The following is a 25,652-nucleotide window of genomic DNA, read 5'->3' on the forward strand; positions in this document are numbered from 1 at the left end:
ATTGAAAAAACAACTACCAGCTACCATTGCCACAAAACCAAGCCTGTTTTCACATCCTTAATGTAAACAGACTTAACTGACAATGTATGCAAGACCTTCCCAAGAAAGGACAGTTGGCAAACTTAACCATTATGTGTACATATCTGTATAACTTATTTTCGTCGAACTAACAGAAACCTCCTCAGTACAGGGCGCTGCTATTGATGGTGCTGGTATGGGAAGCGCCTCACTGGAGCTCATTGCTCAGACGCTCCCAGCAATGTTCTATTTTTCTTTGTATTTTACTACAAAAAGTCCAGAGTTCATAAAAAATGAAAAATGTTCATATTGCTTCAAACCCCAGAGAGAATCTTTCCTACCTCAAACAGAGGGCAAAAGAAGGGTCAAAAGTTAAAGGGTCCTAGCAAAAGCTGGCTCCAGACAATGTTGAATCTGTGATTTATTTTTGAGATATAATTCACATACCATAAAATTCACCCTTTTAAAGTGTATAATTCAGTGGGTTTTTTAGTATATTCACAAAGTTGTGCAATCACTACCATTATCTAATTCTAGAACATTTTCATCACCCCAAAATAAAACCCATACCCATTAGCAGTCATTCCCCATTCCCTTCCCCCAGCCCCTGGCAACCACTAATAACGTCTCTGTGTCTCTATGCATTTGTCATTCTGGACATTTCACATAAAAGAAATACAATATTGTGACTGTCTCCTTTCACTTAGCGTAATGTTTTCAAGCTTCATCCATGTTAGCACATATTTGTGCTTCATCTTTTTGGTGGACTAACATTCCACTGTACGAATACACCATATTTTATTTGCCCATCAGCTGATGGACATTTGGGTTTACACTTTTTGACTCTTATGAGTAATGCTGCTATGAACATTCTACAAGTTCTTGTGTGGGCGCATATCCCATTTCTCTTGAGTATAAACCTAGGAGTGGAATCGCTGTGCAAATGCTACCCCTTTAAGCTTTTTAGGACCTGCCAGACTGTCTTCCGCGGAGCTGCCCCTTTTTAGAGTCCCACCAGCAGTGTGTGAGGCTCCCAATTTCTCCACACCCTCATCAATACATATCCGACTTTCTGGAAGACACAGGCTCCACAAACCGCTTATCTGGTGCTCCCCGCAGGCGCCCGAGCCACCTGGGGCCAAGCCTATGCGCAGGCGCGCCAGCGGTCGCGCTCGGCGCCAGAGGCGGGGCCGTGCAGCCGTTAGGGGCGGAGCTGCGCCGCGCAGCTGCGTGCGTGCCCCGGAAGCGGAAGCCAGCACCTGTTTCCGGGCGGCTGATTCGAGGATTTGTTTTGTCACAGGCTGCGGCTTTCAAGAGCCACAGCAAGCCGGGCCATGCCGTCCGAGGGTCGGTGTTGGGAGACCCTCCAGGCGTTGCGCAGTTCCGAAAAAGGTCGCCTTTGCTACCACCGCGACTGGCTGCTGCGGGGCGAGGTGAGCAGTGGACCCAGAGGGGCGGCCCCTCGCGACGGGACACTGCTGTTCCCTAGCCTTTGGCACGTCCTGCGCCGGGAACCCGTGCGTTCTTTCCAACATGCGCATGTATTTCTTGACGCCTGGGTGTGCATCCCCCTGTCCTGGGGTTACTGCCCTCTCCACCCTATTCTAGCCGTTCGGGAGCTCCCCTTACTTCAGAAAGCTGTTCTCACTGAACGAAGGCTTCATTGCTACCCGCAGCCAGAGTTAGGCGCCTCGGCCCGTGTTGTCAAAGCAAACCTGGCCTCTCAGGGTCGGTTAACTTACTGCGGGTCTCCTGTGCTAGGTTTCTTGGGGGGGGATCGAGATTTAGCGGTGAACGATTAACATGGCTAACCTCTTGCTGCCAGTGAAAAGACCAAATTTTTAGATGACTTTGGGCGGACCAGGAGGGTTTAATGGGGACGTGGTCACTGAACCCAGTGTTTGTAAAGCCTTGTACTAAACAGCAAGGGTGGGAGGATCTAGAGACAGTTAAGGCGTAGCTCCTGTTCCCGAGTTGCTGGTAATATGACGTCTCTTCAGACTTCTGTGTCAAACAATTCCAAAGCATTCCCGTCTTTTATGTCTTTGACAGTTTTAAAGAATACTTAGCTTACATTCTATAGGATGAATCCCAGCATAGGTCTATGTGGTTTGTACTCAGGGTATGCATGCTTGGCAGGAATACCACGGAAATGATGCTGTGTTCTCACACCGGAAAGCACATAGAGGCTACAACCAGTCCCAGCAGTGGTGAGGCTAACCCTGAGCGCCTGGCCCACATTGGTATCTGCTAGATATCCCCGCTAAAATTCATCATTTTTATCTTTTTAACTGATTAGTATTTTGTGTATTCCAAAATTACACCAATGTCTTTTTTCTCATCAAACCTCCACCCTTAGCATTCATTGATGATTTCTGCATCAGTCACCTGTTATGTAGCCAAATGGTGTTTTTTCATATCCATCCTTCCTTCTACATTTGTTAGTTGGCATTCTACGTAAGGAGAGCTTTCTTTTTTCCCCTGTTTAATTAATTGTTTATATCAGTATGGACTCGTGAGTTCCTGTTTTATTCAGTGAGTTGTAATCTGCATCTTGTAACCTTGTATATTATGTGTTTTTTCATTTTGCGGGAAGTTTATCTTCAGGATAAACTCCAACAAGTGATATTGCTGGGTCAAAAGATAAACATAGATGTGGTTTTGTTATATATTGTCAAATTCCGCTCGCATAAAGGATATATCAATTTGCCTTCCAGTCAGGAATGTATGATCTTGCCTGTTTCCCCACGGCCTTGTCAAGAGAATGTATCACTATACTTTTAAGCGTAAGGTCTCAGTGTGGTCTTACAACGCATTTCTCTTTTGATTGAGATTGAACTTCTTTTCGTATATTTAAGAACTAGTTTTATCTATTTGTGAACTGCCTATTTATGTCTTTTGCTCATTTTTCTATTGGGAATTTGGTGTTTTCTTCCCCCTCTTTTTTTTTTTTTTTTTTTTTTGAGGAAGATTAGCCCTGAGGTAACTGCTGCCAGTCCTCCTCTTTTTGCTGAGGAAGACTGGCCCTGAGCTAACATCCATGCCCATCTTCCTCTGTTTTGTACATGGGACGCCTACCACAGCACGGCTTTCGCCAAGCAGTGCCATGTCCACAGCCAGGATCCGAACCCGCAAACCCCAGGCCGCCGAAGCGGAACGTGCACACTTAACCACTGCGCCACCGGGCCGGCCCCTCTTCCCCCTAATTTTTACAAGTTCTTTATGTATTAGGGATAATAATGGACCTTTATCTGTGATATATATTGCATATATATTTTTCTAGTTTGTTGAATTTTTTTCTGTTTGTGTTTTTCTTTTTAATATATGATTTTATTTTTTGCATTTGAAACTTTGCCCCTGGAATTTATTTTGGTATAAGGAATGAGTAAAAAGGTGTTGTCTCAACATTATTTCTAATGTGTCTTTAAAATGAGCCTCATTACTGTATAAAGTGTGCATACAGCATGATGCTTCTTTGTGCAGATTGTTCCCCATGGCTTGAACAGCTGTTTGTTGTACGTGGGACGTGTACCTATGACCTCGATCAAGATTTCTTAACCGCAGCACTGTTGGAATTTTGGGCTGCGCTAGATAACTCTTTGTCGTGGCGGGCTGCTGTTGCTCTCTTATGCTTTGTAGGGCGTGTAGCAACATCCCTGGCCTCTACCCACTAGATGCCAGTATCACTCTCCCAGTTGTGACAACCAAAAATGTCTCCAGACATTGCCAGATGTCCCGTGGGAGGTAAAATTAGCCCTGCTTGAGGCTACTGACCTAGATAAAATAATAGTTTGCAATTTGTGAGTAATTATTATATGCTAGATACTGTTCTGAGTCCTTTACATCTATTATTCATTTAATCCTCCCCAAATCTTTTGAGGTGGTGGATCCTTTATTCCATTTTATTTATTTTTATTTATTTATTTTTTGTTTTGTTTTTTGAGAAAGATTAGCCCTGAGCTAACATCTGCTGCCAATCCTCCTCTTTTTGCTGAGGAAGACTGGCCCTGAGCTAACATTCGTGCCCATCTTCTTCTACTTTATATGTGGGACGCCTACCATGGCATGGCGTGCCAAGCAGTGCCATGTCCACACCTGGGATCCGAACTGGCGAACCCCGGGCTGCCAAAGCAGAATGTGCAAACTTAACCGCTGTGCCACCAGGCTGGCCCCTATTCCATTTTAGAAGTGAGGAAACTGAGGCAGAGAGAGTGAGGTAACTTGCTCAGAGTTATATAGGTAAGTGGAATGCAGAGATGGAATTCAGACTAGGAGAGGCTAGTTCCATACTCAGTGCTTTTAGTCATTGTTACACTTTTTCTGCATATTTCCTGGTAATATTTTCCTGACATTGAGTAAAGTTCCTAGCCACAATTTGCTGTGTACTTTAACCACAGTTAAATGGCGTGAGCTTCTCTGGTTTAAAGCAGTGAATGCTGAAGATGCAGAGATGATAGTTAACTGCTCCAGTTGAGTAAGTTGTCCACACACATGTTGGAAAGTGTGTAGGATTTGTTTTATAGACTTTCTATTATAAATCCCATTTTATTTAAGCCATTGGCTTTTATATCAGCAACCACTTTTATATCCTTATTTTTTATAAACTCATTTTCATTTTAAAAATTATAACATGTTCACTTAAAAATTAAATACAGAAAATTAGAACAAGGAGAAACATGTCACTCATCACCCAAGCATAACTTCCGGTATATTTCCTTCATGTTTTTTAGTGTAGTAGCATCTGTTTTTATTTTTATTTTTTTTAAAGATTGTCGCCTGAACTAACAACTGTTGCCAGTCTTTTTTTTTTTTCTTCTCTCCAAAGCCCCCCAGTGCATAGTTGTATAGTTGCATATTCTAGTTGTGAGTGCGTCTGGTTGTGCTATGTGGGACGCCGCCTCAGCATGGCCTGGTGAGCGGGGCCAGGTCCGCGCCTGGGTTCTGAAGCGGCGACACCCCAGGCCGCTGAAGCAGAGCACGCAAACTTAACCACTAGGCCACAGGGCCAGCCCCTGTTTTTATTTTGTATAATTGTAGACATGTATTTCTACTCCTGGGTTTTTTCACTTAAAATTAAATCTTAAGTATGTTATTACATAGGATTTACAATCAGCATTTTATAGTGACTAATGTTCCACTGATTGTGTATACTATAATTTCCTGCAGAATTCCTCTTGTGTTCTTTTCTGTCCCAACATTTTGGATTGCTTTCACATATGCTTTAATGACCATCTTTGTTCCGGCTTCTGTAGGTAGAGTTATTTAGTCTGATACTCCAAAGGATAACAGTCAGGGTCAATATCAAGAAACTACTGTACTTTCTCTTCATCTCTGGTTGTCAGTACAGTTACTTTGGGTCTTGGGGTTTGTGTATGCATGTATGTATGCCTTTTAGATTTCCTGTAAGGCATGTAGTGGATTATTTTTCATTGCTTAGATCACTTGATATGCAAGTTGGGCTTAACCTTCTTCTTCTCTCTAGGATGTTTTAGAAGAATGTATGTCTCTTCCCAAACTATCTTCTTACTCTGGATGGGTGGTCGATCATGTCCTACCCCAGACACAAGGGAACCCACCTCCCTCTGAGACCTCAACATCCTCTGGATCTACCTCAGCCCTAGGCCAGCCTTCATTTGTGCCCAAATCTCCTGTCAGAAGCCCTGCCTTCTCCCCAGCCTCCCCGGCAACGCCAGATGGAACCAAGGTACGGTTTTTAACCAGCTGAAAACAAAAGACAATGGTGGTGCAAAGTTGAAGTGTTTAACATTGTCACACGACAGTGACCTTACCCTGGGGAAAATAATGATTGCTTCAAGTTGTAGCTCTTTGTAGGGACAGTGTTTACGACATCACCCAGTGTTCTCTTTATGAAGACCCAGAGAGAGAAATTCCCCTGTGCTCTTAGTACCAAGAATAGTAATTAATTTCATGAGCAATTGGATATTTTTTTCTCATGAACCTTGCATCTGTTTAACTGGTAAGGTCTCCCTTTTTGTGTTGGCTGTGGGAAGGCTTAGAGTAAAATTTGTACCTGCTCTTAAATTTATGTATCTTACTTATTGATTCTGTATGTGTTTTTACCCTATTTTTGGCTCTATTTTGTCCCTGCCTTTGTTTCTTCCACTTAAAAACAGTTAAATTGTTATTGGTGGTGTTCTTTCTTTTTTTTCTTGGTACTCTTTGAGAGTAGTTTGTATAAATACAGATATATAGGAACATATGTTCTTTTTCATTTTCTTTTTCCTTTCTTTTTTTTTTAAGATTGGCACCTAAGCTAACATCTGTTGCCAATCTCTTTTTTTTTTCTTCTTCTTCTTTTCCTCCCCAAAGCCCCCCAGTACATAGTTGTATGTTGTAGTTGTGGTCCTGCTGGGTTGTGCTACGTGGGACGCCGCCTCAGCATGGCCTGATGAGTGGTGCCGTGTACCCGCCCGTGATCCGAGCCAGCAAAACCCCGGGCAGCTGAAGCGGAGTGTGCGCACTTAACCACTCGGCCACCGGGCCGGCCCTCTTTTTTTTCAAAGATGGTAGACTATACTATTGGGTACCTTGTTTGTTTTTACTTTTTTCACTTGGCAATATATCTTGTAGATCGTTTCTTTTCTATTTATATCTGCCTCATTCTTAAAGATTTTATTATTTTTTTTTTTTCCTTTTTCTCCCCAAAACCCCCAGGTACATAGTTGTGTATTCTTAGTTGTGGGTCCTTCCAGCTGTGGCATGTGGGACACCGCCCCAGCGTGGCCTGATGAGTGGTGCCATGTCCATGCCCAGGAGTCGAACCGACAAAACCCTGGGCCGCCTGCAGCGGAGTGCTCGAACTTAACCACTCAGCCACAGGGCCGGCCCCCTGCCTCATTCTTTTTAATATTTTTCTGACTTTTAATTTATGTTGTTATATTTTATGTTCCATTGTAAGCTGCATTAAACCCTGTGTGGATCAAAGTAAGATGTGAGAAGTAGTATTTGGCCTAGAATGTAAAGAGTTAATAGAAAAAAACCTTCTAAAATGCTCTATTGTGCTTTCTCAAGTTTTAGATTTTTATGCTGACAAATTAAGACTAGGCACTTTTTAGAAAGGTAGAGATTACCTTTCTCATGTTTAGCTTCCAAAAGAAAGTTCTTTGTTCTTTTTGTCCTTCTCCACTGCAAATTTTTGTTTATTGAAAAAATATTATCATACCATCAAAAGGAAAAATTTAAATCTCCCTGTGATTTCAGCATGTCAGTCAACAGTTACTCCTTTCCCGTCTCATATGCCTGCACATTTGTACCTAGACATGGCTAAATTGTATATACACTTTCATATTCTGTTCTTCCTTCCTAACTTTATTTTGTTCGTGAACTATTTGAGCTATTTGTTCATGTTATCTCCACTTTTGTAAATATCCTACTTTGGCTATATAATATCCTGTAATTTATTAAGCTGCTCCTTTATTATTAGGCATTTAGATGATTTCCATTTCATTGCCTTTTAAAGATATTACAATGAAAAACTTTCTGCAGAGAGATGTTTTTCCTTTTTAATCTTAAAATATATCTTACAACTATTATCTTAAAGTAAATGCCCAGATAATTGTGTCAAAGGTAAAAAGGGTGTGAACGTTAAAACTTTTTTTAATCTTATTTTAAAGTTGTGGTAAAAGATACGTAACATAAAATTTACCATTTAACCTTTTTTTTAAAGACTTTATTTTTCCTTTTTCTCCCCAAATCCTCCCAGTACATAGTTGTATATTTTTAGTTGTGGGTCCTTCTACTTGTGGCATGTGGGATGCCATCTAGGCATGGCTTGATGAGCAGTGCCAGTCCGTGTCCAGGATCCAAACCAGTGAAATCCTGGGCCACCAAAGCAGAGTGCACAAACTTAACCACTCAGCCATGGGGCCAACCCCTAACTTTTTTTTTTTTAAAGATTGGTACCTGAGCTAACATCTGTTGCCAATCTTTTTTTTTCCTTTCTTTCTTCTTTTTCTTCTCCCCAAAGCCCCCCAGTACATAGTTGTATATTCTGGTCGTGGGTCCTTCTGGTTGTGCTGTGTGGGGACGCTGCCTCAGCATAGTTTGATGAGCGGTGCCATGTCCACACCCAGGATCTGAACCAGCAAAACCCTGGGCCGCCAAAGCGGAGTGCAGGAACTTAACCACTCGGCCATGGCACTGGCCCTGGATGGCTTTATATAATGGATTGTTATATCATTTAGGAGTTTTTGATGTTCGAATAGCAGAAATCCAGTTGAAACTAGCTTAAGCAAAATGATGGGGGCAGTGGCAAGGAATTGATTAGCTCGTATATCCAGGAAGTCTAGGAGTGCATTTGGAGTCAGCTAGATCTGGACAGTCTATTTTCTGCATGTCTCTGCTTGACATTATTTCTGACTTGCTCCGGTGACCCAAAGATAGGATTTTGACTCTCCAACTTTCACTTCTGCCTAACTCTTCCTGGTTTCATTTTTCAGGCTCTGTGTGGCAAGATGGCTATTGGTAGCCCTAGACAAACATCTTCTTAGGTTAGCTTCCCCAGAGGAAGAGAAGGCCTTCACAGACAGCTACATTCGAGAAATTCAGAGGTGGACTGGCCTTGCTTGGATCATAAGCCTCATTCCTGAAGTAGATCCTGGCCATAGGGGCATAGAGTAGTTTGATTGCCAGGCTGGTCGCATGCTTACCCCTGAGGCCAGGAGGCTGGAAGAAGTGGGGATGTGGGTTGAGGTTGCTCCATCAAAACTTCCCCCAGCACACATGGACGCTTACCCAGACAAAGGGGGGAGTTTGCTGGGCAGATCAAACAAACAAGCAAGTGAAACACAAAAAAACAAACCTGTCCGAAGGAACAAACATCAATTCATTAAGGAAAATAATTAGGACAAGGCCAATATCATGAAAAGCACACTGATTCTAGCCTGCATTGTTTTGTTGTGGTGGTTATTGGCTGTTGTTCATAAGTAGGGATGTGGTTTTTATCTAGAAGGGATCACACTAGCTTTAACATCTTAAAAGCTTAATTTTTCCATCTTCTGTCTAAATAGGGCAAACATGAGTCCCAGCACACAGAATCTATGGTACTTCAGTCCTCCCGGGGGATCAAAGTGGAAGGCTGCATCCGAATGTACGAGCTGGTGCACAGAATGAAAGGAACAGTAAGTGACCCGCAAAGTAAGACACACTTGACCCTAGGGAACCACATTTAAATACAGTTCCTTGGGGCTTGTGAATGGCCGCCCTATGCGGTATGCTAATCATCGTGTGCCACATAGTCACTCCCGATTCACTTGGGGAGGTAATGTAATCTAGCAGTCAAGACTGAGCTCTCAGAGGTCAAATCTGGCTTCAAATCCTAGCTCTTCTATTTTACATGCAACTTTGGGAAAATTACTTAGGCTTTCCTGGCTTCCATTTATTTCTCCAAAATTTGAAGATGATCTGAAGTTGTCCAATAAGGTTATACCTAGAAGATGGACCTTAATAGCCTCCTGAGAAAAGAATGCACTATTTTAGTTAATTTATTTGACTTTATTATTTTTTATTAGAAAACAATGCACAATTTTATAAAATTTTTTAAAGAGTATGTGAGTTGATAAAGTGAAAGTCTTCTGGCATCTGCCCTCATTCATTTCTTCATTGAGTCAACAAACATTTACTGAGCGCTTATATGCTGGATGCTGTTCCAGGTCTACATGGAACAGTAAACAAAGACGTGAGTCCGTGTCCTCGTAGGGCTTATGCTGTGGGAGAGACAGAAGTAAACCAGAGAAATAAGTACAATATAGTTAGAAGACTATCATAATCTGCGTGAAAGATAGCAGCACTCCTTAAAGCCTTCACTTTGACTCTGAAAAGAAAAGATGACGGTTGCTTAGACTAGGGTGGTAGCAGTGGAGGTGGAGTGTGTGTGTGCACGCACGTGCGCGTGTGTGTATCCGTGTATCCTTGGGTTTCCTCAGCTCTGCTGTATCAGTCAGCACTCCTCCATGAACTGTGTGTGTGCGCGCGCACGTGCGCGCCTCCATCTGTGTCCGTCCATGTGTGTGTGTGTGTGCCCGTTCCTGTATCCTTGGGTTTTCTCAGCTCTGCTCTGTGTGTGTGTGTGTATGTATGTGTGTGTGTGCATGTGTGTGTATCCATGTATCCTTGGGTTTTCTCAGCTCTGCTCTATCGATCAACACTACTCCACGGACTTTCTGTATTCCAGAGTATGTATAAAGTTTTTCCCTGCTGATGGTCTCCCTCATGTGTTCTCTGATGTTGAATCTTTGTTCTTCCCAACTCTTATTTAAACAGTCTCAGAGGAGAGGATATATATGCTTGTGTTCAATTTGCCTTCTTGCACTGGAAGCTTTAAAATAACTTTTAAAATAGAATAACATAAGGTCTTAATATATTTTGACATATCTCCATGCCAGTATATGTAGCATCACATCCTGTTTAAAGGCTGCAGAGTATTCTCTAGTATGTCCCACTGTGATATATTTAATCATTCCTCAGTTAATTTAAATTGTTTTAAATTTATTGCGATTATCAACAGAGCTCAGTGAGCATCCTTGTACATATATCTTTGCACACGTATGCAAGTATTTCCTCAGGACAAAATCCTAAAATGGAACTAGTGTCAAAGGATATATACACTTTAAATTTTGATAGTTAAAATGTCACATTGCCCTTAAAAAACATGAGAGTACTCTCATGAATAATAAATGAAATATCTGATGGTATAAAGGTATACATATAAAGGAAAGGGACTTTCTTAAGTGGAGGTGGGGAAAAAAATCTAGGCAGAGAAAATAACATGAGGAAAGGAATGAGGTAGGAATGTGCATAACAGGTTTATGGAATTAAGACAAAGGATTTCTGTAGATTACCCTGAAACCCTCACAAGAATACATAGGATAGAAGCTTAAAAGTACAGGGCTGTTTGAAACTGTGTTGGTAAATACCTGTCCAATAATAAATTCCAGCTTATTCTGAAGTGACATAAACCATACGGGGCAATTGGAAGAGCTTTCCAAAACAAGTGAGTCTAAAGGTCAACCCAAAGGGGAGAGGTGATCCGCAAAGGTTCTGAGAAGTAAGCAGATGATTCCATGCCCTTGAGTACCTCTCCTGGCGTTAAGGACTCATGGGAGGGTGTTCCGCAGGGATCAGTGAGCAAGTGGTAATGGAGCTCCTGAGAGCAGGGTCTGGTCCTTTTCAGGAGGGCCTGAGGCAGTGGCAGGAGGAGCAGGAGAGGAGGGTACGAGCCCTCTCGGAGATGGCATCTGAACAACTGAAGCGCTTTGATGAACGGAAGGAACTGAAGCATCATAAAGAATTCCAGGACTTGCGGGAAGTGATGGAGAAGAGGTGAGTCGCCCTGAATTCTGACCGGCAATGTCCGTGGGGTCCATTGGAACTCTTTCCCAACAGGACACGCAGAGAGAAAGAGCTGAACTTCTTCTGAGTCCTAAATAGCAAAATAGAATAGCCAGAGTAGCTTTCAACTTAGGAGAGTCACTACCCTTGGAAAGACGAGCAGTGTATCACACAGAGGGGGAGGGGCGCTTTTAGGAGAGGCAAAACAGTTTTAGGGAGCGTCCCTGACTACTCCTCCGTGTCGTTTTTCTTTCAGCTCCAGAGAAGCCCTGGGGCATCAAGAGAAGCTGAAAGCTGAGCATCGTCACAGAGCGAAGGTCAGAGCCGGGGAGGATCTGTGTGGGTGTCGTGGTGTCTGGCTGTCACCTGCCCGCAGAGTCAGGTTCTGCAGACCGTCATGGAGGGCCTGGCCCATATCAGGCCTCTGTGTCAGTGACCTTGGGCAGTCCTTTTTCTGCTCTGGGCCCGTGCGTGAAAGTATGCAGTCACAGAGAACTTGATGACTGTAGAAGGAGAAGGCCCAGGAGCCCCTTGGAGAGAGGTAATTTGGCAGCTCTTTCTGTAGATTCTCAACCTGAAGCTGCGGGAGGCAGAGCAGCAGCGCCTGAAGCAGGCAGAGCAGGAGCGGCTCCGGAAGGAGGAAGGCCAGGTCCGCCTGCGGAGCCTCTACGCGCTGCAGGAGGAGGTGCTGCACCTCAGCCAGCAGCTGGACTCCTCCGACCAGCACAGGGACCTGCTCAAGGGCGACCTGTCGGCCTTCCAGACCCGAGGCAATCAGCTTTGTGGCCTCATCTCGGGGATCATTCGGGCTACTTCGGAGGTGAGGGGGCTTCAGGAGGACCCTGTCCTCTGTCTTTGAAATGAAGAACCTTGAAAGCAAAAATGTTTTGTGATTAAAAATAATGCCTGCTTGGGGCTGGCCCTGTGGCCGAGTGGTTAAGTTCTCGTGTTCCGCTGCGGCAGCCTAGGGCTTCGCCAGTTGGGATCCTGGGGGTGGACATGGCACCGCTCATCAGGCCATGCTGAGGCGGCGTCACGTAGCACAACCAGAAGGACCTACAACTAGAATATACAACTATGTACTGGGGGGCTTTGGGGAGAAGAAGAAGAAGAAGAAAAAAAGATTGGCAACAGATGTTAGCTCAGGTGCCAAACTTAGAAAAAAAAAATAATTCCTGCTTATTATTGCTTGTCATTTCCTTATCTAGAGATAACATTTTATATTTCTTTTATGACAGGGTGTGTGTGTGTGTGTGTGCGCGCCTGCATGTGTATGTGTTATCCTCACCCAAAATTGAACTCTTGCCTTAGGTTAAAAAAATATTTGCGGGACTGGCCCCGTGGCGCAGCAGTTAAGTTCGCATGTTCCTCTTCAGCAGCCTGGGGTTTGCCAGTTCCCATCCCAGGTGCAGATCTACACGCCCCTTGTCAGGCCATACTGGGGCAGGCATCCCACATATAAAGCAGAGGAAGATGGGCATGGGTGTTAGCTCAGGGCCAGTCTTCCTCAGCAAAAAGAGGAGGATTGGCGGCAGATTTTAGCTCAGGGCTAACCTTCCTCAAAAAAGAGAAAGAAAACATTTGTTTCTTCTGATTGCGAAATACTTGAGTTCCTTCGTTAGTATATACTGAATGCCTCCTGTGCTTATGCTAAAAATTAAAACCTTACAGAAATGTGTATTGCTTTTTTCAGTTAACATTGCATTTTGAGCACATAATTACTATAATCATTAAAAATATTTTGATGTTTTTAAGGCAGTATTAAAAACTGCAAGTATTGCCTTGACATAGTAGATATTCAATAAATATTTGATGAACAGATGAAATTAGATACTTCCAACATGTAACCATACCAAAATTTATTGGAAAAAACATGCCTGTTATTAAACATTTATGTATTTTCACTACCACGCATAACACTATAGTGATATCATTACATCACTAAGTGTATATATGTCTCATCTTTATTTCTTTTTTTTTTAAACTTTTTTTTTTTTTTAGGAAGATTAGCCCTGAGCTAAAATCTGTTGCCAATCCTCCTCTTTTTGCTGAGGAAGACTGGCCCTGAGCTAACATCCATGCCCATCTTCCCCTACTTTATATGTGGGACACCTGCCACAGCATGGCTTGACAAGCGGTGCCATGTCCCCACCTAGGATCCAAACCGGCAAACCCCGGGCCACTGAAGCGAAATGTGCATACTTAACCGCTGCACCACTGGGCCGGCCCCAGACAGTATCATTTTTGTCTAGACTATTGTCACAAGCTTTTAAAAAATTATTGCAGCCAGTGTTGGTGAGAGCACGGAAGAATTCGTAACTAAATACTGGGGATGTGCTAGTAATTCAGTATTACCTTGAAGAGAACAGGAAAGCAATAAGTATCAATGTGTCGAATGTGAGTATTCCATTGGCACAACAGATCCAATTCTGTAAATGTATTGACTTGTGTGAGGCATGATTCAGCCCTACGGGATGCCTAGGAATAACCACTAAGGTCTGTCCCTGTCACCCTGACAGAACGGCTTTCCCACAGCAGAGGACCAAGCTGTGGCTGAGAGAGCTCTGCAGGAAATGCGGGACCTCCTTACGAACTTGCAGCAGGAGATCACCAGGGCCTGTGAAGAAAAGAGGAGGCAGGACAAAGAGGAGGCCCAGATAAAGCAGCAAGAGTCACAGAGGCAGCAGGGGCCAGAGGTCCCCAAAGAGGCCCCAGCTCCCAGCCAGGGCCCAGGAGGGAAACAGAATGAAGGTACGTGTGAGTGTGGCTGTGGTCCTTTTGCTCAGTGTAAGTTTCAGAATGTGAAAAGAAACGAGAATGTGTTTTCAGTGTTGTGTTAAACTACAGGACAATTTGCCAGAACTTTTCTATATTATAAAATTCAGTACTTTTACTGAATTACATTTAGTTTTGGTTGATATGGAGCCTGACTTCAGATTCTAACACTTTCCATGAGGACTTGAAATTCTGTATAATGCTAGTAGGTGTATCATTCCAAGTGTTGCTGCTGCTGAGTGTTTTCAATAAATATGTACAAAATAAATGTTTGCTTAATATATAAGAGAATCAGTATAGCCTGATGGTTGTGAGTGCTGGCTTTGGAGCCAGATCAGTGGGAATCTAGTCTTTCTGCTTCGTAGCAATGTAACTTTGGCAAATTACTTAACCTCTGCATGCCTGTTTCCTTATCTATTACAATGAAAATGATAGTATCTGCATCATAGGGTTATTGTGGCAATGAAAGCAGTTAATATATATATAAGGTGATTAGAACAGTGTCTGGCTCATGGTAAGTGTTCAATATATACCAGCTGTTAGGAAAACCTGTGTTTTATTCCTCAGACCTGCAGGTGAAGGTGCAAGACAGCACAATGCAGTGGTACCAGCAGCTGCAGGATGCTTCCAGTCAGTGTGTGCTGGCCTTTGAGGGACTGACGAGCAGCAAAGACAGTCAGGTAGGAGGGATGTCAGTCAGGGATTCTCTGGGCCTGATCGTGCTCTCCACAGCCTCGTGTCCCAAAGGAGTGGAGCTAGCGTGTCACGTTCCCTAATCCTAATGGCATCTACTCAGCTCCTCAGAACACTATCTGCTTTCTCACTGTTCTCTTCTGGCAGGCCAGAAAGATAAAGATGGACCTCCAGAAGGCTGCCACCATCCCAGTGAGCCAAATCTCCACCATTGCAGGTTAGTCAGAGGAGTTACGAACGTAGCCCCTCACTTCATTTTGTTATTTTTATTATTTTATTATTTTTAAAGAAAGACTCCAAATCTGCTTATCTGTAAGGTTCCTATAAACAGAGTTTGTTTGCACACGTGTTCACATTTGGATCAGATAAGTAAAAGTTAAATGCATCCCATTTTACTCTCCTCTGTTTCCTCTTCAACATGGAGAAGGTAATCATTATGTGTTTGTTGACTCATTTTTTTAAAAAATAAACTATATAGTAATAGTAAATTATTTAGGATGGCTCTTACCTGAAATTGAAAGTTACTGCGGAAAACATCACTAAGGGTGCCGAGGATGTGACTTGTCTTCTTTGCTTTGTCCTACAACCTTAGCTACAGGTTCCAGGCCTGCCTTGTTAATACTTTGGAATGTATTCCTTTTCTCTCCAGAGACTGAGATTTAGACAGGAAGAAGCAGCCAGGGGAAAGACCGTTCTTCCTCTTCTTCTTTAGAGACAGAGGTTCATTTTTATGGAGCTCTAGATGTGGAAGCCTCCAGATTACAGAGCATGCTGCCAAGTGGCTGGGGAGCACATGCAACCAGAGAGCTGCTCTGACTTAGCATGGGTCCCAGTTCCCCGGATTAACTTGTTTCCTAAAAAGCGCAGGAAAGTTGCAGTTCCTGCCCCTGACAGGCTGTATGACAGGACTTACATATCACTTTGCTGCCTGAAATTCTCTCTGGAACAGGACAGGGTATAAATAAATAAACACGTATCACTTTCTGGAATTTAAAGTGCCATTTCTTTTGATAGCAGTACCAGTGGGGGAGAGGTTGACATGATGGCTGTTCCGCACCTTCACTGCTCTCCTCAGGCTTAGCCACAGGCTTTGCCCCTCAGCTGACCACAGATAGCCTTGTGTCCTCCTTCATCAGGGAAACCCAGACGTCAGGTGTGAGATTCTCCGATGCCTGCCCTCCCACCCATATGCAGCTGTACTTACCTCTTAGTCTCCTGTTTCAAAGGATGAGGTGTCCTTCTGGCCCATGCTTACCCTTCCATCTCTGCTTTTGGCCCCATCTCCTCCCATCTCCTTCAAGACTTGGCCTCATCATTTATCGCCTTTCTCTCCTGTTTTCTGCAATTACTCCCTTTACAGGCTCTTTTCCCTTTAAACATACTTGAGTCACTCACATCCTGAACTATGTTTCCTTTGATTCTTTTCCTTCTTTCTTTCTTTCTTTCTTTCTTTTTTTTGCTGAGGAAGATTAGCCCTGGACTAATATCCATGCCAGTCTTCCTCAACTTTATATGTGGGTTGCTGCCACAGCATGACTGACAAGTGGTGTAGGTCTGCAACTGGGATCCAAAGCCATGAACCCAGACTGCTGAAGTGGAGTGTGCTGAACTTAACTGCTGTGCCACGGGGCCGGCCCCTGATTCTTTATGTTTTAAATATTTTCAAGTCTTCCTCACTTTCCATTTGGCACTGTTGATTTTCCCCTCTTTATGAAGTTCTAGTCCTTTCGCTTCCATGATAGTGTTAATTTCCAGGTTCTCCTCCTACCTCTCTTTCTCCTTAGTGGGTTCCTTGGTCTCCTCCTTGCACCTTATTTGTAGGTGTTTCCTAGGGGTCTGCTCTTGCCCCTCAGTTCTTCTCATTCTCCAGACCCCATGGCTTCAACCATTAGCTGTGCACAGATGACTCTCAGATCTGTCTCTAGTTCATTCTTTTCCTCTGAGCTTCAGATTCTCCAGCTCCAGCAACCTGGGGGACTTCGCCGCCTCGCTGTCTCTCAGATACCTCAAGTTTAATGTGTTCACATCTGAGCTCATCGTCTCCCCTATGCTTGCTTTTTCTGCTGTTTGTTCTAAGTTATCAGAGCACCATTATCTACCCAGTCCCCTTAGCTGGAAACCTGGGAGTCATCCCCATGACTGCCTCCTCTGTTTCATTCTCTTCATCTCATTAGGGTCTAGTTTTTACTGTTCTCCATTTTTCTGCACTTTTCCTGACTGTGTCCCGTTGTCTCCATCATTATTGTAAGCACTTTAAGGACTTACAGTCCAGCCAGACACAGACGTGCTCTAGAGTTAGTGCTCAGTGATGTTAGGGGACTGAGGAGAGATACCCAATTCCTACCTCTTTAAAGGTGGACGTCCGTAAGGAGTTAGAGTTGGAGCAGAATTTAAATATGGATATGGTGCTGGGGCAGCATGTGGGATGAGGGAGGCCATGTCAGGCATAGAGTTGTGAGCTGACTTTCCTAACTAGAGAGGCATAGAGAAAGGGGCTAGGTGGGCATTCGGCCAATGGGCTTCTTTGAAACCATCAGTAAAGTACTAATAGAGTGTGACTTAGCAGGAATGTGAGCCGGGTAAATTTGTGTGGAAATATATGTATTTTCCTATCTCAGTGAGGTTTGAGTCTCTGTTTCTGTTTTTCTGGGATTATTAGCCTTGGGGCTTCTATGATACCTTGTTATTTAATTCTTGGTTCCAGGCCAGCCCCATGGCCGAGGGGTTAAGTTCAAGTGCTCCATTTCGGTGGCCCAGGGTTTTCCCAGTTCAGATCCTGAGTGCAGACATGGCACTGCTCATGAAGCCATGGTGAGGCCGTGTCCCACATAGCACAACCAGAGGGACCTACAACTAGAATATACAACTATGTACTGGGGGGCTTTGGGGAGAAGAAGAAGAAGAAAAAGATTGGCAACAGATGTCAACTCAAGTGCCAATCTTTAAGTGCCAAGCTTTTCTTACTTCATAAGAAATGTAGTTGGCTTTTTTTTTTAATGGCCCTGAATCAGTAGTTTGGAGATGATATTTCTGAGATTCTTGTAACATTCCTTAAAGTGGTTAGGAACTTGGCAGGATATTTCTAACCTGGAGATGCTGTGTTCATTTAAATTAAATTGATTGCAAGTAGTTGAAACTAATTCAGATCTGTTTCTGTAAAAAAAAAAAGAAAATGTGTCCTAAAGGTAAAGGTATTTCACAGAACCTAATGATAGGAGTGGGGCTAGGTGTCAGGAGGTAAAATCTTTAGGACCCACTTCTCTCTCATCTTGTCTTCCCTCTGACATCTCCATTCTTATCTTATAGACTGCTCTCCTGTGGTCCACATGGCAGTTGCAAGGCCCCACTGCTCATGAGTGTACATGTTGCAAGTCAGCCACTTCAAGGAATTGACTCTTAGTTGGCTGATTGGCTCAACTAGACTACCCTAATCTAACTGTGGCCACTGTGGGGGATAGGGCACACGGAATCTTTCATAGAGATATAGCTCCTAGGAACCTACTTCTTTCTCTCTGAGGATGGAGAAAGGTAGGTCCTAGAGAATGGGGGAAATCATTGTGAGCTGGGAAGATCCTTCAGAAGGTTTTTCCTGTGGGGCCGGCCACATGGCGCAGCAGTTAAGTTCGCATGTTCCACTTCGGCGGCCCGGGATTCACCGGTTCAGATCCTGGGTGTGGACATGGCACCGCTTGGCATGCCATGCTGTGGTAGGTGTCCCACATATAAAGTAGAGGAAGATGGGCACAGATGTTAGCTCAGGGCCAGTCTTCCTCAGCAAAAAGAGGAGGATTGGCAGCAGTTAGTTCAGGGCTAATCTTCCTCAAAAAAAAAAAAAAGGTTTTTCCCAGAAATGAAAATAACTCCTTTAGGGACATCAGCCACAGCCCATGGGATCTACACCAATTCAACACCTTTTTCCATACTGTTCATCCCTCCGTTTGATGTATCAGTTTCAGAATTAGTTCATTCCCAAATAAAGAATTCCTTTGAAATAGTACTATGTCTTAAGTAGGTTTTGCATTCCCCACAACATGTATGTAGTTGTCATTTATTTTTCTGCATGGGTATTTTGGCTTTAGGCTCTGAACTGCTGTAGGGCTGCACTATTGGATTTATATAGATTTGTGGTTATTACAGTGGTGAAAAACAGATCGATCTGCAGTTGTATCTTTTAAGTGGCTTTCTCTTTTTCATATCCAGGCTCAAAGCTGAAGGAGATCTTTGACAAGATCCACAGCCTACTCTCTGGAAAACCTGTTCAATCTGGTGGTCACTCTGTGTCCGTGACACTTAACCCGCAGGGCCTGGACTTTGTCCAGTACAAACTGGCAGAGAAATTTGTGGTGAGAAACCTTGTTTACAGAGGTATGGGAAGAGGAGGCTGGTACACAACATTGAAGCTTTTCTCAAGTGTTAACTTAAACTCGTCCCCATTTCTGTGTTCCCAGAAACAAGGAGAGGAAGAAGTGGCCTCTCATCATGAAGCAGCCTTCCCCATCGCGGTCGTGGCATCTGGGATCTGGGAGCTCCACCCCAGAGTGGGGGACCTCATTCTTGCTCATCTACACAAGAAGTGTCCTTACTCTGTTCCTTTCTATCCAGCTTTCAAGGAGGGAATGACTTTGGAAGACTATCAGAGGTGAAGTTGTTTTTCTCCTCACTCATTGTCCCTAGGGTGACCAATGAAATATAAATAGAATTTCTATTCCTCCTTCTCACAGCTCCCCTTATGTCCCTTGAATGTGCTATTGGAGAATACAGTGTCTTTCATGCAAACTGGACAGCTTTCGGAATTTGTGGATTTAGGTATCAATAATCAGTATAGTTGACTGGAAAGAATACTGGATGTAGAATCCATGGGTCTTAGAATTTTATCCCTGCTTTGCACTTAATTGCTTTGTGAAAATGGGTAAATCTTTTAACCTCTTTAAGCATCATTTTCCTTATTTTATTTATTTATTTAATTTTTTTTGCTGAGGAAGATTTTCCCTGAGCTGACATCTATTGCTAATCTTCCTCTTTTTACTGAGTAAGATTTGCCCTGAGCTAACATCTTTTGCCAATCTTCCTCTTTTTGTATGTGAGCTACCACCACAGCATGGCCAATAACAGATGAGTGGTCTTGGTCCGCACCTGAGAACTGAACACGGGCCGCCGAAGCGGAGCATGCCAAACTTGACCACTAGGCCACCAGTGCTTGCCCTCTTTTTCCTTGTTTGTAAATGATAGCCATTACCTCCTGTGAGTTTATCTCTCAGGGCTTATTTGATACACAGATTTGATAGTGGATACAAGTGCTTTGTAAACAAAGTATTCTACAAATGTAATATATAATAATGTATTGTTACTTTTAGCCGTAAAAAAGTCATCTCTGGTCTGTTACCCTCACTTTGAATTTTTTTTCTCATCTAGGATGCTTGGCTACCAAGTGAAGGACTCCAAAGTGGAGCAACAGGACAACTTCCTCAAGCGCATGTCTGGGATGATCCGTCTCTACGCTGCCATCATCCAGCTCCGGTGGCCATATGGAAACCGACAGGAGGTAGTTGAAAGGCTTCCTGTCGCCAAGGAGAGCTTGGGCCATATTAGTGTGCTCTGTCTGCAGCAGATATTGACCTTCTTTCAGAGAGAGCAGTCGGTTATGTGATAAGTTAAAGTATATTGCTGTTTTTTAGGTATTCTTTAGAGAAGTTCTTGATTATTAGGAAAGTTTTGGATCATCAGAACCATTTGTTTAATGATTGACTCAGCTGAGGCTTTAAAGAATTTGAGTTTATAGAAGAGTCTCCCAGAGGAGAATCTGTTGTAAATCAATCATTAGGTTAGAAGATTTTATTAGAAGTGGAGTGAGCAAGAAATTGTCATAATAGACGTAGGTGGTGCCTTGGAGGCCGTCTAGGTCACATACCTGCTTCCCAGATGGGCTCACAGAGGCTTAGCAAGCTCTAGTGAGACACACTTGGCAATGGCAGAGCCATGGCTGGCTTTGACCTGCCAGCCCAGGTCTTTTTTCAACGAAGACAGATTAGAGAGAGAAAGAAGTTAACGGACTTAGAGACTAAAGAGAAAGGGATGTGTTGATAGAATCCAAGAAGTTTTTATTGTGCACCTGCTGTGTCCCAGGTTCTGTGCTAAAGGCACAGAGAATAACAAATAAAATGTCTATAAGGGTAACGGTTGGCCTCTGGGACCGCTGAAACTGAAGCTGACAGATGTGTATTGAAGGGGTCCTGTAAAGAGCGTGTGGGTACTGAGCTGTTGGAATATTTACAACCAGAATTCATTTGGCTTGTGCTGTTTCTGCCCTGCGGCCTGTGCTTGGGTTAGGTGAGCTGGGGCTTCATGTCCACTTAGTAATGGCTAGATGATAACACTGGGACTTTAGATCTCTGAATGAAATGAAATCAAATCATGACCAAGCTTCTCTCCTCCCAGGTTCACCCTCATGGCTTAAATCATGGCTGGCGCTGGTTGGCACAGATCTTAAACATGGAGCCCCTGTCAGATGTGACAGCCACCCTCCTCTTTGACTTCTTGGAAGTATGTAATGTGGTTATCACTCATGAGAGGGCCAGTGGTTGAAGCAGCCTTGGGCCAACGTGTGACTTGAATGGGGAGCAGCGTAGAATTAGAGGCTGACGGTGAACAGCGTTGGGGTCCAGTGTCGTAAATTTTTTCCTGAGCCCTAAGACAAAACCTAGCATTTGATTTTTTTTCTCACTGTACTTCTCGTCTCTGTAAAGAACAAAAAACTATATGGAAACTAGACTTTTGCTGGTGAACACGATGCAGTCTGTACAGAAGCTGACATATGATGCACACCTGAAATTTACACAATGTTGTAAACCAATGTGACCTCAATAAAACTTTTTTAAGAATTTTTTAAAAAAGAGATAAAATTGTACATCTTAGTACAAGTGAAAAGGGGAGTTTGTTTAAGGGATTTAGAAGTGCCTCCCAGAACCAAGGGTAGGATGTAAAGCTGAATCTCATGAGGCCTGGAACCGGCAACTGGAATGTCACCAGATACCAAGACAGTCTCTCTCAGGGCCACGTGGTCTTTCATATCTGTTCTCCCTGCAAGTTGCCTGGTCCTTGTTCTATCGGCCAGCTTTCTCTAGTTGTCTGTGGACAGTGGAGAAGATGGCCATCCTAGGCTATATCACTCAGCCTCAGTGTGGTCACCCAGTGTAGTAGGACTGCTATCCCACCATTGTGATTCCTAATTCCCAGGAGAGAAAATATGATGACCCAGCTCCGGTCAGGTATCTCCCCCTTCCAGAAGTCTCCAAACAGTTCAGTCTGTCTATCAGAGGCCACCATTGTAGGGTGATGTAAGGGTTACTGTGGAGAAGAGACACTTCTTAAAAGAAAAAGGCACATGCGATAACAAATCTGGGACCATTTGGCCAATGGTTTCTAGTTACCTTAATAGCTCTTGAGATTACAATACATGAACAATGGTCCTGAAGCATTGAGAACACAAGTGGTATTCTGTATACTCGGCTTACTAAGGTTGAGAGGTATGCTAGACCTTTAAAAAGGCTGCCATTCAGTAGAATCAAAGAAGAATAGTTAATTAAGTTTGATTCATGTTTTCAGGTTTGCTGAAACATTTGGCCACCTGGCAGTCTGTTTAAATGGATGTATTGCCATATACAGAGAAATGCTTCAGAAGAAAGTTGGATTTTTCCATTTATTCCCTTGGTTAGCTAAGTGGCCTTGTGGTTGAAATTCTTGATAGGAGTGAAAGGCAAAGGGCCAGCTGTGCTTTCTGGTTCTCTCGTATGAGTGTGCATTTTCATTCTCTGCTCTGACGGTGCTTTTCCTTCCCTCTAGGTGTGTGGGAATGCCCTCATGAAGCAGTACCAGGTCCAGTTCTGGAAGATGATACTTCTCATCAAAGAGGACTATTTCCCCAGGTATTAGTCTTGTTGCACAGACACCGGGGGAGTCATGAGTAGGTAAAACTCATGACAGCAGATATCCTTGGGCACCATTACGTGCTGGTTTTGACTCACTTAAAAACACTGGTATTGTGTGATGTCTTCTACTCTCATCCTTCTCCTCCTTGATATTTCACTAAACATTTTTGAGCTCTAATGAGAGTCTCTCTTAAATATTGTTGGCTAAATAAATTTAAAAAACATATTAGAAAGATCTTAGATTCAGATACCTGACGTTTTTAACTCTATTCTTTTCCAAACTCCCCCGGATAATGTGGGATGGTGATTACATGCAGTCATGAATGAAACAAGGAGTCAGGTCCCCTCAATAAATCAGTTGTTCGCTTGACTCTGTCACAGCATTCACCTTCAGTACCCTTCTCATTCCTCTCAACCCCTGGCATTTCAAGCCGGTGAAAGGCCTTGGCAACACCCATCCCACCTGATCACAAAGACCTTGGGAAGGAGCAGTGCTCTCTTCTCCTGTGTCCCCTTGTTTGAAAAGAAGCTTGAGGCTGTTTGGACGAGCAGCAGAATCCTTAGTCTAAAAGCTGGCTCTGTGTCATTTGATCTGCCCTCAGTCACATCAACAGCGTACCGAACTCCTCTCCGGGAGAGAGGGGGGGACTCATGTGTCTTCTTTCCCTCCCTTAGGATCGAAGCCATCACAAGCTCAGGACAGATGGGCTCCTTCATACGCCTCAAGCAGTTCTTGGAGGTAAGATGCCCTTAGACTAACATGTCCCAAACTGTTGCTGGCCGCGAGTGCGCCTGTGTTTGACTGGTCTTGGACCTCCACACTCTCAGATTGCAGTCTCTTCCTCTTGATTTTTCCAAGCCCTACTTTTTATCCATGCTACCCCCTTAACCTTAAGGGCTGCCATTTCATCTCCTTTTTACATGGCCTTCTCCGTACTGCCTGTGGGGAAGCTGTCCTAAGAGACGAATAAAATATATTTGAGGAGTCTTGTCCCGCCAATACATTTTTTGCATGTTGGCTGTTTCTTCCCTCAGGCTCAAGTCCGGGGAACGGGTAAGTGTGGTCACATTTCTCCGTGAGAACAGATTGCACCTTCGGCCAGACTCCTCCCCTATTTCCAAGAGCCAGAACATTTTGAGAGGTTAATTTTGACAATTTAGAACTCTGTGTTAGGTCTGCCAAGACGGCCCACTGCCTTCCAATTTCCACTAGCCCAGCTGGGAAAATAGTCATGGTGAAAGGTGAGGCCGGGCCATGGGAGATAAGGGTGGGACAGGCGTAAGAATGGCGTGGCATTTGTTCTCTGCTGCAACTTATGCAGAAGACTCATACACAACCCCCAGTCTTACTGGCTCTTTCCTTTTTTGTCCCCTGTTACCTGGGACTTAAACTTGCTGTCCCTCAAAGTTTCTTCCAGCTGTTGAGTGTTGGAAACATGTTATCAGAAAATCATTCTGTTTTCTTCATCTTTCCCTGACCAGAAATGTTTGCAGCGCAAGGAGATTCCCGTCCCCAAGGGCTTTCTGACGTCCTCATTCTGGCGTTCCTGATGTCACTCTGTCGCCTCCCATCACCATTAAATGTTGCAAGGGGCAATAATAAAGCAACTGAAGACGGCTGTATTTGGAAGAAGTCATGTCAGATTTAGAAATCTGTCAACATGTATTTTTCTGCATTTGTACCTTGTGACCGGGAGAGGAGATTTTCATGGGTTACAAAATCTAGGCGGTCCCTTAGATTTGATGACTCCTTAAGTAGCCCCACCTGCAAAACACAAGAATCCTTAAGGGGTCCACATGACAGAGTAAACAGAATGGGCCTTTGTCGTTTTTGCAAAAGTTATGAGAAGAGGTTTAGCACTTGATCTCATCCTTTATTTCCTTTGTCTCTAGTATCTTTCAGAAAGTAGGTGATACCTTACCCAGTCCCTCTGAGCTGAAGTGCGCCCAGCACTCTCCCCCCACACCCTGCACGCCGCCCCGTTCACATGAATTCCCGGGAAGCAGAGCCTCTCTAAGTTCCGCTGTAAAGGATCGTTGAATAGTTGAGGCCCGATTCCTTACATGCAAGTCTGGGTTAGGGTTATAGTTGTTTCTCAGTTTACGCGGTAATCACAAATTCAGAGGAAATGCCTGATGGAGACATAGACTAAGTCCCCAGTTGCACCAGGGATAACTTCGTGTCTGGGATGAGGACTGCTAGCACTGTTATGTTAAACCGGGAAGCATGTTTGTCCTTTGAATGTGGATTTGGTCCCTGAATGACTAGGGACGCATGAAGCCGAGCAGGTGCCTTTTTTTGTTTTTCAGTTTGAATTAAAATAGACTGAGCTGAGGCTTTCAACATTATACATGAGCATCCTTAAGCAGTGGATCAGAGCTTAAATGAAGATGACAGGGAGGAATTGAAAACTGCTTTTTAATTTCTTACCTGTTCTGAGTAATGGATTGATGATAGATTTGCCTGACCAAAGTCACTATAAAAAACCCAGAACTTGGTTTCTCAGATAAGAGTTGCGATTTGTTTTATACTGCAGAGGCGGAAGCCGTGGATCTGTTCTCTATGCTGAATGTCATGTGTGGGAGTGTGTTTGTGGGGGCTATTCCCTGGGAAGTGACTGATTCTATAAATTATTGACTATGGTGCCAAAAAATAAGAAATAAAGCTTGATTTTTAAAACCCATTGTTGATATCTAGTGGGTTCAGCATGGTCAGTTACCTTGCGCTGTGTAAGTCATTCGGGGTCTGGTGGTACACAAGTCTGGGCACAGAGTGCTATGTGTTTTCCCTTTTTTGTCTTCTTGACCCTTTCCTTCGGAAGAACTGCTCTTTTTGTCATTCCTGCTCTTTTTTGTCATTCCTTTTTCAGAATTATGTACCAATAACTGACC

The 25,652-nt window shown here is 43.7% G+C and overlaps 1 protein-coding gene across 1 annotated transcript; it reads left to right on the forward strand.

Annotated features, from left to right (window-relative positions):
* Window positions 1–1,123: 1,123 nt before the first annotated feature.
* On the forward strand, window positions 1,124–25,444 carry GLE1 (GLE1 RNA export mediator). Its single transcript, XM_008520005.2, has 16 exons — window positions 1,124–1,451; window positions 5,501–5,722; window positions 9,048–9,158; window positions 11,210–11,358; window positions 11,624–11,684; window positions 11,933–12,187; window positions 13,887–14,118; window positions 14,710–14,822; window positions 14,983–15,052; window positions 19,036–19,178; window positions 19,284–19,474; window positions 20,248–20,377; window positions 21,271–21,375; window positions 22,675–22,757; window positions 23,436–23,499; window positions 24,243–25,444. Exons 1-16 carry the CDS (start codon window positions 1,353–1,355, stop codon window positions 24,309–24,311), a joined length of 2,097 nt encoding a protein of 698 aa, XP_008518227.1. The 5' UTR covers window positions 1,124–1,352; the 3' UTR covers window positions 24,312–25,444.
* Window positions 25,445–25,652: the final 208 nt, after the last annotated feature.

This window comes from Equus przewalskii, chromosome 26, assembly GCF_037783145.1.
Source record: "Equus przewalskii isolate Varuska chromosome 26, EquPr2, whole genome shotgun sequence".
In the NCBI taxonomy this organism is placed as follows: Eukaryota; Metazoa; Chordata; class Mammalia; order Perissodactyla; family Equidae; genus Equus; species Equus przewalskii.